This window comes from Manduca sexta, chromosome 19 (genome assembly GCF_014839805.1).
Source record: "Manduca sexta isolate Smith_Timp_Sample1 chromosome 19, JHU_Msex_v1.0, whole genome shotgun sequence".
Lineage (NCBI taxonomy): Eukaryota > Metazoa > Arthropoda > Insecta > Lepidoptera > Sphingidae > Manduca > Manduca sexta.
The window spans coordinates 4,831,657-4,846,156 of record NC_051133.1 but is presented as its reverse complement, the minus strand read 5'-3'; the positions used below and the strand labels follow the sequence as shown (position 1 = coordinate 4,846,156).

General features: G+C 35.6%; 1 protein-coding gene across 1 annotated transcript in view; it reads left to right on the top strand.

The window, feature by feature from the left end:
* The first annotated feature begins 59 nt into the window (after positions 1-59).
* The window catches only part of LOC115441751 (UDP-N-acetylglucosamine--peptide N-acetylglucosaminyltransferase 110 kDa subunit), a 35,150-nt gene continuing 20,709 nt past the window's right edge, over positions 60-14,500 (top strand). The window contains exons 1-3 of the mRNA XM_030166643.2: positions 60-431; positions 1,854-2,064; positions 7,302-7,485. Coding sequence (XP_030022503.1) covers positions 290-431; positions 1,854-2,064; positions 7,302-7,485 — 537 coding nt within the window. The 5' untranslated portion in view covers positions 60-289. The remainder of the gene's footprint in view (positions 432-1,853; positions 2,065-7,301; positions 7,486-14,500) is intronic.

Here is a 14,500-nt window from a genome sequence, read left to right as displayed (position 1 = left end):
TCCTTCATTCTTACCAACTGAATATCCGTTCAAACATTTATGCGATTTCATTCATAATCCAAGAGCAATAAAGGCTATAGTACCGTGCATAAAAGAAATTGACATTATATTGACAATAGTACAATAAAAATACTACAAGATGTTTCCGTTATCCGCCGCGTCGTGGGATTTGTGATGTGATGTGTTGATCTGGGAGATTTTCTTTTCTTATGGATAACAGGGAACAGTGATTTGATTTGTTTTGTATTCTACGTTTTCGCTTTGTATCGTGTGTAATTTGTATTGAACAATGATAACGAAAATGCAACCGCAAGCGAACGTAGCTGTGCCACAATCTGTCACGACGCAACCCCAGCCTCAGCAAATTGTCGGAGTTCCTGCAAATGCAGTGATTTTAAAAATGTCTGATATACAACAGATTTCAACAGTGGGTATGTGTCCATGAATGTTTTTATTTTATTAAGACATAAATCCACATTTTAGCCTGTAAAATTGTGATTTTTCCAAATTTGGTATTAGGTATATTTCGCTATGTAAACTTGGTACACCCGTGTTATTTAATTCTACAAGATTGTTGCGGTGAAGCGTATATTGAAATGGAATGATTTTAAAGTTGTCATATGTATGGATTGAACGAATTTTACATTTTAAAACATTTTAGGTTATGTTGTAGGAAAAATTTACTTATGGTATTTTCCTATGCCATGCCATTATTACTAATGTTTATGAAAAAAAGGATAAGGTAAACTTATTGTGTAAGGATGTCTTCATTTACTATTCGATTATTTGAGAATTATTTTAGTTTATTCTCAGAGTAAATATTTTGTAAACATTTTTTTATGGATTATTTTAATATAATAAATCATCAGCTATCGACATGGCGCTATTCTGCCTTTAACAATTGTGTTATTATATATTGTATTATTATTATATGTTAATATTGCAAATTGTTGCAATAATAGTAAAAAATGGGATTAAATAAAACAGCTTTATTTTATATAATGACTAGCTTTTGCCCGCGGCTCCGCCCGCGTTATAAAGTTTTCCGTTATAAAAGTAGTAGTTTCCCGGGAGCCTATGTTCTTCCCAGGGTCTCAAACTGTTCCATACCAAATTTCATCTTAATACGTTGGGTAGTTTTTGAGTTTAACACGTTCAGGCAACATTTTTTTTTACAAAAAATAGGGGTTGGTGATAGAAGGGTATAAATTTAGGGTTGAATGTATTTTTTAATGCGACATAATAAAAAAAATAAAAATTTGTATAGAATTATAAAAAAAATGTTAAGGGTGGACAACCCTTAACACTTAGGGGTATGAAAAATAGATGTTAGCCGATTCTCAGACCTACTGAATATGCATGCAAAATTTGGTTAAAATCGGTAAAGCCGTTTCGGAGGAGTACGGAGACAAACATTGTGACACGAGAATTTTATATATTAGATAATGAAAAATTAGAATCATACAAATTCGTATTTGTAAACCTATAAAAACATAATTCTATAGATATAATGGTGTAGTAACATTATAGATTTCTTGTAATTCTAATAAAATTATAAGTTAATTTTGGTACCCCATATTTAAATAAAGAAAAACATTGTTGCAAAAACCTTACTTAATAATGCTTCCTATAAGTTTGTAACATCCAATACAATAGTGATTACACTTAAAACCTTACAAACAGGCCGGCATTATTGCATCAACTGGTAAAGGATAATGATCTTTCATCAGTCTATCTGGACTACTCCACTTACCATCAAGAGCAGAATGGTTGCTATGTATGCTTTAGTCTCATACCAGTCTAGTTTATAGTATTCCTTTCAACAATTTTTGTAAATCATCATATTGGTGCAGGTCTTCTAGAACTGGCCCATCGGGAGTACCAGGCTGGCGATTACGAGAGCGCCGAGTTGCACTGCATGCAGTTGTGGAGGCAGGACGGCACCAACACTGGCGTGCTGCTCCTCCTGTCCTCCATACACTTCCAGTGCAGAAGGCTGGATAAATCAGCACACTTCTCAACTCTTGCTATCAAACAAAACCCTTTGCTGGCCGAGGCTTACAGGTGAGATGAGGATATTCATTCATAATTTTTTGTTTATCGGCTTATGATATAAGATTATAAGATGTGGTCTCGGTGTGGTATGCTTTTTTATCCATTCATCATAATTTAAGAAGTGAGTGGAGGTGTAACTAGTGCAATCACACAGCACTAGTCTTTTATTCATCCCACAATATGATAGGTCAACTATTAAATACAATATTATCTGTATAGTAATTTTTAGTTGCAAAGTTTGCATACATGTGCTGTGAAAAATATATTATATTTCTTGCTTATGGTTCATTAAAAATGCTTAGTGACCAATAACCGTGACATCTAGAAAACAATAATAATAAAAATACTATAACAAAATTCTTTTCAAATTGTTATTTCCACTCGAAAACAAATTAACTAGTATTACCACATCACCTAGTAGTACAAAAACAAGTTTTCTTATTCATTCTGATTCCAATTAGCACAAATGTATATCATAAACAAGTGGCTGACACTTGTTTATGATATATATTTGAAGTATTTAAAACATTAAAATGAAGTATTTAAAACACTTATTTATTATACATTCACACCTGCAATTAGAGGTAAGACAATTAATGAACCTATGCTTTGCTGAGATTAGTGGCGGGCTTAGGAGTGGAGAGGCGGTGGCGGGGAATGGTGAACGGGCCTTCCTTTCGGAGCTTCGTGATTTATAAGGGGCCTCGCTTCATGCCTTCCGAGGATTTTATTATGAAATTGCGGTCGTTTTTTTTGTCCAGTTCAGAGCCTTGCTATATATAGTTAAGACTGCCTGCTGAAGATTATATCTATCATGAGACGGCAATCCTTTAAAATTTTTGCCACACTTGGTGTAAGTCCGATCACAGGAGGTTTATTTTTTTTTATTTTGCTTTAATTCAATTAGAAATACACAATTTATTTTTGCACAACTTGGAACTCGAATGTAGATAAATGAGTCCTGGTTTACAAGCTAGGCGCATTTTGCATTGTTTAGGAGAATGAAGTATGTAAGTCATTGATTTGTAATAAAATGATTATATAACATTTTTTTTTTATCGATTGTAGTTATAATATACGACGCACATCGTTAATTTAAAAAAAATATATTGACGTTTTTGCACTGACCTATAGATGCAGAAACTATGATTGGTTGATTCATTTTTAATGAAACTCTACTTGAACTTTTGTAAATCAATAACGCCGCAGTAATTATATCTTTTTCACATTGTATATGACCGTGTGGGGATGCTTGTATCGTTTGTCGGTCGGCGCCTTCTTTGATCTTTGCATAACATCAGGTGCAGTGAAGCGCCTTTGCCGTAATACGAAAAAATTATGTTTTTATTACCATCCTAATACCTTATGGCGTGTTTATATATGTTCTTAAAAACCTCTACGTATTCCTGATTTTTTTTAATTCAATTTAATATAGTTCTAGTGCAAACTTCCTTTACTAACCTACCTTACGTGATGTTATTCACTTTTGTTTATAAATCGTTTCAATGTCGAATAGCGGATTCATCAGATACCTTTTGATAAGATACAACATGATTTTAATGAAAAATAAATATTTATACATAAAACTCTGCTTACATTTTGAGATTACAATTTTATGGTTTCGTTTGTAGATAAAATTCGGCGCACCATTAGCGATCAACTGATACGTAATTAAAAATGATTATTTAATGATTGCATTTTTTTCACTCAAAAACTAACATTTACATTACTGGTAGAACCTGGCAGGAATCAAACTAATGGGAAAATCGCATTGTCTAATTTAAGAATGCTCTCATTGAGAGCTTGTGAGTCAAAATTAATTTTATTTTGTAACTGTAAGGAATTTCAGGTCCAAACAATTGACTCATAATCCTATCAAATTTAAGTGTAGTATGCTTGATAGTAGAGAATCAGTTTGTTATTGGACAATGACCATCATTCTCGCGGTATGGTTACTCATTCCCACGTGTCCATATCTATTGGAGATCAATCAGTATTTCATATACATGGTGTTAAATTTGTCGATATAAGGAATCCTTAGTTTTTTTTGCTTCTAGAGCCATCGATTAAGGGTGTGCGTTTATCTATCGGTCAGTGTTTGAATTTTATTCAATAGACAGAGGTCTTCTCGAGCGGCTAATTTATAGTTAGGACTTCTGTATCTATACTCCATCTATACTAATATAGAAAGATGAAGGGCTTGCTTATTTGTTTGTACGCGCTAATCTCAGGAACAACAAAACAGATTTTGAATTTTTTTTCACTAATCGGAAGCTACATTACTCCAGAGTGCTATAAGCACTTATCCCGGATTTTTTTTTATCACGCAGGTGGGGCCTCTGGCTAAAGCTTGTAATCTTATATTTGTAGATGACTCTTCAATGTCCCACTGAAATGCGATACATAGCACTCGCATATTAGTACTACACGCATGCATTATCTGAACCTAATCAATAACAAAAATGAAACGTATTGTTTACCAAAATTGACTGAATACAACATCGACTCAAGAGTAAAGTTCTTTTTAGTTCATTCTTCATAGTTCGTCGACTGTAGTAACTGCAAACATGATCTTCCATAAGCATGACGACTTGCTCCACCTTTTTCCACTATTTTTTTATACTGCTCACTGTTCTACATCGTTAACAATTGTTCTAATGTATCCATATTCATCAGTTTAACAAACGTCTGTGCAAAAACAATGATAAACTCAGTCATGGACAAAGCTTTATGGTTTCATATCAATAACTGTTAAACTAAGCGGCGGATTAGATAAGCGCTTGTTTATGAATCATCTTGAATAACTTAATTGATCATATGTTGCTAGTTGCAAGTGTGTATGGAATTTTTTTTTACGAGTGACATTTTTTTATACGCCCACGGTAAAGTGACTTCCACAGCACCTGATGGTAAGTGGAGTGTATTCCAATAGAATGTCGACTGACGAGAGATGATTACCCCTCGACAGTCGACACAATTATGCCGGCCTGTTAGAACCGGATATGCATAGGCTGATTCCGCAACGTGACACACTTACGTCGGTCACTATGGCGGGTTTTAACACCTTGTGGACGGTGATCGCCATCCGGGCGGATATAACATACATCCTATCACCAGTAAAATACAGAAAATACAGACATAATCACCCTTCGCTTATACAAAGATTAGGGTCGGGCGACCTCTTACAGAAAAACTTGTTTCCAAGGCCCGCACCCTCAGTGCAATATTAGGGGAACATAGCGAGCTTCGGTCTATGCAAGTAGGAGTATCTGACGTGGCCTTGTAGCATGTCATTTGAATCATTATGGAATTGATAAAGTTTATATATTAGGTAATATATATTTATATAACGATTATAATAGTTCGGGCATGGAGATAGTGTCGTGGTGTCATTGAATTTCATAATTCAACCTTGAACTCGGCGAGCAAAATAAATCTTTAGTAATTTGTGATAAACATGTTTAAGACCTTGAACATTTTGATATGACAATAGCTGTTTTAGTTACAATTCCTATTTTAAATTTACAATTTAGATCATACCTTTTACACGTTGAGATCTTACACGAGTAATTCCTACTCTAAGCAATTAGTGATTAAGTATATGTAGCATGCATTTTTAAAACTCTTGTTTTAATAATTGCATTTTAGTAGTTATGACTGAATGACAAGCAATAATATTCTACACGATTATATGCAAAATTTTAACAAAAGATGATACAAGGTGTAAAAATACGCAACTGGATTCCATTATACGTGTTGTTATTGTTCTAAGTTCTGTTGACAATGACGAGGCTTGTAATGACGTCATAAAACGTGTTGCCTTTCAGTTATGAGGCAATAGAATAATATCAATTTCTTGCATAATTTGTAATGATCATGGTGTTGGCACGTGTTTTAAGTCTGTGGTTTGCAGTCATCAATCGGTATGTACAGCTCATCTTGGATTATATAATGCCATATTGAAAGGTGGATTTACCGCAGGAATACCGCATATATTGTTGGAATACCTAGGATTATTTGAACTGTGAGTTGTGACTGTGGGTTGCAACTTTTGACCACACTTTCTTTGTATTAGATCTAAAACTGATCACAATCTTTTCATATTTAAGATATTTGTTACTGGTTAATCCAATATTAACATTATAGGTATATAAAGTACACATATTCCATATTGCTTTGACCAAAAGGCGTGACTATTTTGACAAATACACTAAATGTACCGACGGCACAGTAAAATATTAAGCAGTCAGCGTAGAATTTTTGAGTTCATGTCCGGCTTTACTGGACTTTATTTTCGTCAAGCCGGTATGTATTTTTGTAATTAAGACTAAGACGCTGTCCTCGACGAAATATTTTGGCAACAGATGCAGACGGCCAAAAATTAGGTCTCACTAGTATGCAACACAAGTTAATATTTAAAGTTTTGTATAAAGTTTTTAGTTATAAATATTTGTTGGTATGTTTTGGACATAACTATAAAACAGCGACATTAACATTGGTCTGGTTTTTTCTATGAATATTATATAAAACACATTAAACATCACGCCATCAGCAAAATAAATATAAAATCGTGTTGTTAATTGCCTATGATCGACGGTGTTATAATCGTTTTAAAATAATATCGCGCAGTAGGCGTTTGATTGACAGTCACCTTGAAGTGTTTCCTGGTCGATCTTCTATTTTAGTATACACATTACATGAGACATTGTTACAGCGAATATATAATTTGAGATTAATTATGTTGTTACTAATTTGTCATCTATACATGCATAAATTGATACACATGGACTTTTGTCATAATAGGCTTATATAATTGAGAACAATGTGACAATTTTTGCTTAGCAATGTGACAATTGGGTTTATTAGTCAATTGTACCTCAGACATGCAGTTTCGAAAAGGGCATATCTCATAAATTTATAATATCTAGAAATGTATATATAGTAATAAATAACAACAAAACTTCTCTAATTTTTGATTACCAATCGTATCCAAATTGTAACCCAACGATATATGTATTTTTTTACACTACTTTAGAAAAAATAAGATTTTTCCATTTCCTGAACATTGAACATTTTCAAACATTTGCCATTTTCGAAATTGCATATTCAGTTATGTTGAAACTTAAAACAGCCGTAATTATGTTGACTGACCATTTATCTCTTGTCTGTGCAGTACACGTTCCTAAGCCTGTATTAAAAAAAAAATCCATATTCATAATAATTAAATCTATAATTTTTCCCTATAGCAACCTGGGTAACGTGTACAAAGAGCGCGGACAGCTGCAAGAGGCGCTCGAGAACTACCGCCACGCGGTGCGACTGAAGCCGGACTTCATCGATGGCTACATCAACCTGGCCGCGGCGCTCGTCGCGGCCGGCGACATGGAGCAGGCCGTGCAGGCGTACGTCACAGCGTTACAGTACAATCCTGTGAGTATTCGATGCTATTAGACTAGTGTCCAGTAGCAATATATATATACATTTACATACTTTTTTATATATACATAACCTCGCGAATGAGATACTGGAATCCCCCGGCTTACCTACTGCAGGGTCCTGGAGGAAAGTTGGGAAGGGATAGCTGGGAAGGAAGTGTGGGGGGAAGATAAGGAAACTTCTTAGGATGGGAGAAGGCTAAGAACAGTTCGCGAGCCCTTATAGACCTCAATGTGAATTGGCAACCATGAGGTATACATACTTAACTGTATGCCTAGGGTCGCGACAAATGCCCCCCGTGCATGGGCGTGCATTCGGTGTGGAGACCGAGCGCACAAGAATTGCCTCGGTTGGGGCGTAGAAATATATTGCGCAAGAACTTCCAGGTGCGCTTATACTAACGGCTATCCATACTTATATATGCAAAAGTAACATTGTCTGTCTTTCACGGAAAATCCTGTGAACAGATTCTCTTGAAGTTGAGTGTGGAGTTAACTTATTCCATAATGAACATGGAACTGGACATAGACTATTTTTATTCCGAAAAGTACATAGCGGGATTTTTAACAAATGAGAAGTTCTTCACTCGAGCGGAGCTGCGGTAAAAGATAGTGTTTGAATAAATCTATACACATGCGAGTAGCCGCAAGCATCAAAATTTGCAAGTCGGCTTGTTGTTATTGTTCACATGGTACACATCACTTGCGGAAGTCACTTTCTGCAGGTTTCTTGCTACATTGAGGTTCGCTTTGCAACCTGGTGTAAAGGATGTTAAAAGACCGTTGGAAGGTAGTCAGTATTAGCCTTTACCCAGGATGTCGAGCAAGACTTTTGCTGATTCGCTTAGTAGGGTAACTAAAAGCTTGAGGCCTAATAAGTGGCCTACATCACTTCTCAAACACCGGCAATACATCTGGCAGACTCGGAACTGAGTCTTCATGAGTGTTCCTAATAACTAATTATCACGTGATGAACATTAAACTGAACTTCCTCCTAATATAAAATTCGATGTAAATATATTTTTCAATAATGGCCTTCTAGAAATATTATTTACATCATTATGGCCACCCATAATGAGTTGTTATTCAATTGCAGCCAGTAGGTATATAAATGTTATCACCTCTTATCAATTGGTAAAAAATGACGATTGTTTTTTATTTAACGTTGAACGTCTAGCCACAGTTAACTGTACAGTGACATAAAGAAATTAATGAATAATTCATATTGAATAAACAGATTTCGTAACGTTTGAACTAAATAATTCTGGGGCCTCATTCTCTATCCCGCACGTTACTTTAACAGTGCGTAACAAGCACGTAACACAACACATAATTTTTAGGACTATAGAAATTTGGCTTACAGAATACCATTTCACGCACATTTCTCGAAGATAACATGACACGGCCGCGTTACGCGTTTACACTACCATACAGAATAAGGGCCCTGTTTCAATAAGAAACAACGTCTATTGTAATTTGGTACAAGGGAATTACAAGAAAATCATTGAATTTTAACACTTATTGCTCACTTGCGACAGAGATGTTTTTGCTTTGGTAATTAGCTTTACAGTCTATACAGTATACTCATGGAACTATATTAAGTTCAAATAAAATGCAAGTACGTAATCTAAGCTTGCTTTGTATTTTCAGGTTTTAAGTTATAGTGAAAATAAGAATTTGGCACGGTGTCCCCAATGTCATAGATCGGGTAGACTTAGGCCCTGATTAATAATCTTGTTGAACTGTAGCAAACAGATAAGCAATTCGAAAGGTCTATGAACTTTCAATTAGTCACAAAGGAACTCAATAAAAATATCATTAGAATGTACGTACGTCCGCTACGCGCTCTAGTTTCGTCACGGCCGCTCCGCGGTTAGGATATCGAGTAGGAAATCGCAGCGGAAGGTTCCAATAAAGGTTACACACTATAAACGAGTGATATGGTTGAATCCAGTTCGCATTGAAGATGTTAAAAGAAAATTTTTATGTACAGTCAGCCTTGAAGGGAGGAGGGTCTGTGTCCTAGGCTAAAAAAAATATCTTCCGTTTAATCCCAAATTTGATAACGTTGTTTTAAATAAATAGTAGTAGGCTATCTCAACATCCTGTGTGTGCGCGCCATGCAGTTCTGGGGTTGGCACGGTACATCCGGCCCTTTCTTTCTGTACACGTCTATGCAGTCAAATCTATGTATATGCGAATAAAGGTCAAATGTATTTATAGTCTGATCAGAAATAATAAAATTTGATTTGGATGCATCCCTTCGCTTGTTCGTTTTAAAGTTACAAATATCAGGACAAGAAATTGGTTTTATATTTAACTATAGCACGGCGAGGTTTTATATTTTCCCGGTCGGGCTATAATTCATTGTCGTCCTGTCAACGTATATATTTGGCGGTTACCGCGACTCTCTTATATTCAAAACAATATAACAAAGTGTAAATGTGTTTTAGTCGAGACAATTTGAGTTGTCTCACAAAATAGCGCCGCATTTGAATAATGCTTTTTATTATGTATGCATGGTGGTATTCCGTAGCCATTGACATTTGGTCAATAAATAAAACTACTACATCGGGAACAATCTAGAATGTTACACGATAGTAGCCTTGTTGACAACATTTGTTGGTAATATGAATCCTCCGCTGATTATTTAAGGTAGAAATATACAGTATAGCTTTTGCCCGCGGCTCCGCCCGCGTTATAAAGTTTTTCGGGCTAAAGTTTTCCGTTATAAAAGTCACGCTATATATTTTCCCGGGTGCCTATGTTCTTCCCAGGGTCTCAAACTGTCTCCATACCAAATTTTATCCTAATACGTTGGGTAGTTTTTGAGTTTAACACGTTCGGGCAGACCGATGCAGCGGGGGACTTTGTTTTATTATATATTTTTGTAGAACTATTTAAGAGGAACAATCCCGTCATACATTATTGTTGCATAACTTTAACCGTTTACGCAGCGCACGCAACAGAAGCTCTCAAAACTAATAAATTGTCCCCGTTTTTGCATTATGTTTCATTACTGCTCCGCTCCTATTGGTCATAGCGTGACGATATATAACCTATAGCACTCCAGGAACAAAGGGCTATCCAACACAAAAATATTTTTTCAGTTCGAACCGGTAGTTCCTGAGATTAGCCATTACTGCTCTGCTCCTATTGGGTATAGCGTGATGATATATAGCCTATAGCACTTCACGAACAAAGGGCTATCCAATACAAAATGATTTTTTAGTTCGAACCGGTAGTTCCTGAGATTAACCATTACTGCTCTGCTCCTATTGGGTATAGCGTGATGATATATAGCCTATAGCACTCCACGAACAAAAGGCTATCCAACGCAAAAATAATTTTTCAGTTTGGACCGGTAGTTCCTGAGATTAGCCATTACTGCTCCGCTCCTATTGGGTATAGCGTGATGATATATAGCCTATAGCACTTCACGAACAAAGGGCTATCCAATACAAAATGATTTTTTAGTTCGAACCGGTAGTTCCTGAGATTAGCCATTACTGCTCTGCTCCTATTGGGTATAGCGTGATGATATATAGCCTATAGCACTCCACGAACAAAAGGCTATCCAACGCAAAAAGAATTTTTCAGTTTGGACCGGTAGTTCCTGAGATTAGCCATTACTGCTTCGCTCCTATTGGGTATAGCGTGATGATATATAGCCTATAGCACTCCACGAACAAAGGGCTATCCAACGCAAAAAGAATTTTTCAGTTCGGACCGGTAGTTCCTGAGATAAGCATTACTGCTCCGCTCCTATCGGGTATAGCGTGATGATATATAGCCTATAGCACTCCACGAACATAGGGCTATCCAACGCAAAAAGAATTTTTCAGTTTGGACCGGTAGTTCCTGAGATTAGCGCGTTCAAACAAACAAACAAACAAACAAACAAACAAACAAACAAACAAACAAACAAACAAACTCTTCAGCTTTATATAATAGTATAGATTAAATTATGATTTTTGATCCAAATTGGCATTTTGTAGATAGGATTTTTATTGTATTTGGGATTGCAATTACTTTTGTTGGCTTTCTCTTTTATTGTTTTAGCATGTTTTAAAAAATAACTTTAACTAATAGGACTGTAACATATTGTTATGTAAAAACAAGACATATATAAGTGGGACAAGATGCAGTCCTTCCGGTTGCAATAGCCCGTCTCTTATGGTTTGCCAAAGGAAGGTCACGGGTTTCAGTCTACTCGTCACGCTAGCATAATAAATTGGACAGCAATACCTACATATCCTCTTCAGCGGGTGTAATCATAAAGCGATTTACCTTTTAAAACGTGTTATGAGCATATACTAAATATGATGCATTTGAATGTGTTTTTAATAAACTAAGCACATCATCTTTGTTTATCAATAACACCCATAAATCCATAGGGTATTAGACTCGGACAGCTCGTCCTGAAAGCCATAATACATTTCCACAGCAATGTGTATCGTACAGCGGGATATACTTATAACATTAAATTATGCAACAAGAACAGAGCAATGCAAATCTATGTTTGCCTCGGGCTAATCCCTGGTTAACCTGGCTTCGTTACTAACAAACCAGATCGAGGCATTAAGGTTAGAATTCAATAATATATTTAATATTTTAACATCATTTTAATGGGAGCGAATCCCGGGTCGGGAAGAGTGATATTTGAGTTTTTCTGCTCATCAGTCCGGAGTCTGGAATTTGTGCCTGATATGGCGATAGGCCTCTATCTCATCATGGGACGGAACACACTTGGCGAAAAGTGGACACTGGTTGCGCATAGGTATGCCCCTTCGAGGATAAATGCTCGATGTGTGTTTAAATATGCCAGCAGTAGCGTAGGCTCTATATAACCCGATTCGTGTCAGCTTCCGTTTCATAATTTAAAAAAAAAACATGTAAAATCTAATTATCATACGAAAGATTTGCAGACGAAATTTATACACATACGTAGTGTATATTAGTATTTATATGTTGTGTCAGGTTCCGTTTCGGAAAATTTCACCCTACGCCACTGATAGCCAGATATGCTATTAATAAAAAAGTAAATATTGAATCATTTGAATGCAAACTTTGACGAATATAGATCGCGAAATGTTAAAACCACTGCATTTTATCAGTTGCATGCTCGCTCAATTCGCACACGTGCTATTTGTCAGGAATTAGTTTTGTACGCCATACAAGATTAGACTGGTATATTGTCTAGATACAGCTCAGTGAATATTCAAAAGCAGAGACAAGACTGTTGGTTGTTTACTAAATATTTTTAGTTTCGAAAGGAATTTATAATGCGCCGTTGGTTTATTTTGATGAAGCGATCAACAGAAGTGGGCTGGTATTAGCAATTTAAAAGCGGCTAATGGGTTAACGTTGCGGATATTCGCTCTATATTTACTGTTTAATGAATATGATAATTTGTTATCAAGATACTTGGAATAGAGCCTATTCTTGAATCCACGTGGATTAAAACTTGAAACATAACTCCTTTCAACTATAATTATTGATATTGCCTACGAAGGCAAGTTTTATGAATATATTTGTTTTGTTTATATAGTGAGTTGGTTTGTTATTTTGAGTATTTTAAACTACTGAACAGATTTCCTTACGCCGTACTAAGATTTCCCCTGAACCGAAATTGAAGTATAGCTTCACAGTTCAGAGGGACTTCATTGCATTGCTTGCGTTAAATAAGTAAGTGCATGTAAACTTAGTTCTTTCGGCACCATCGCATACATAAATTATGTACAGTCAGCCAAAGCTGAACAAATTCAAAACTTTATAAAGCTTCTCGACCGTTTCTATATCTCTCCGGTTCCAACAGGCCGACATAATTGTGTTCATTGCCGAGGGGTAATCATTTCTCGTCAGTCGTTATTATATTTTTTATTTGTGTAAAATAAAGTAAACCATCTGAAACTTATTTAGTCCATTGAGAAGTTACATTTGGGGTTGCGTTTTTTAGAGCACGCAATTTTATTCTTTTGAAGTGTAGGGGGGGGGGTCAGTGTAAAGCTAAAACCAAGTTTGTGTGGTCGCCACCTTTGTCCCACGGCCGCCATCTTGAAAATAGGGGTGAAATGGTTTTTACGATGTATCATAATTTCTTCACATTTTCGCTTATAACTTTTTTATTTATAGTTCTACGACAAAAAGTTACTGGACCAAAGTTGTAGAGAATTTAATTTGCAACAAAAAATGTCTATAATTTTTTTTTGTCATATAAATAGTTTAAGAGTTATATCGTAAAAACCATTTCAACCCCTATTTCCAAGATAGCGGCCGTGGGACAAGGGTGGCGACCCCACAAACTTGGTTTTAGCTTTACACTGACCCCCCCTACACTTCAAAAAAATAAAATTGCGTCCTCTAAAAAACGCAAGGTAAAGCCGAAAAAATGTAACATTTCAATTGACTAATTGTAGTAAAGGCAAAACGATTGTTGATACGCAAAACAAAAGTTTAAAAGAGTTTTGAAATTTCGCATTTGTGGAGCGACTTTTGTGTCTGACTGTACAATATTTACCCTTATTTCGTTCCTAGTCCTATTGTAGCATAAAGTCTTTCCTTCAAACAACTTTTGGGAATCCAAACGTAACAGTTTGACAACTTTTCTTTATTTGAACATTTGATATTGTACAAAGAATAAGGTTTCTTATTGTTGTATGCAACTATAATGGAGCTTGTTCCATTTGAAGTTTGCATTTGTTTATTTCTACGTCAAGATTATGAAACATAGCATCATACGGCGCGATATAAGGAGACTGTGGAGGAAATCTTAGATATTTAGCTTCAATATAATACTAGCACTAAGAATAAAACAACTAACAATTTATTAGTACTTACTCTACTGAAAATTACTGACTATATTAGCCTCTTTACTAATGCTACAGACATAGACAAATAATAGAAGTTGAAAATTTTTGAGACAGCGTGCCTAAAAATATGTGGCTGCCGCCATTTTAAATAAATCAGATTCTTTTTTGACATGCTTACAAATGAATTATTTATATTGG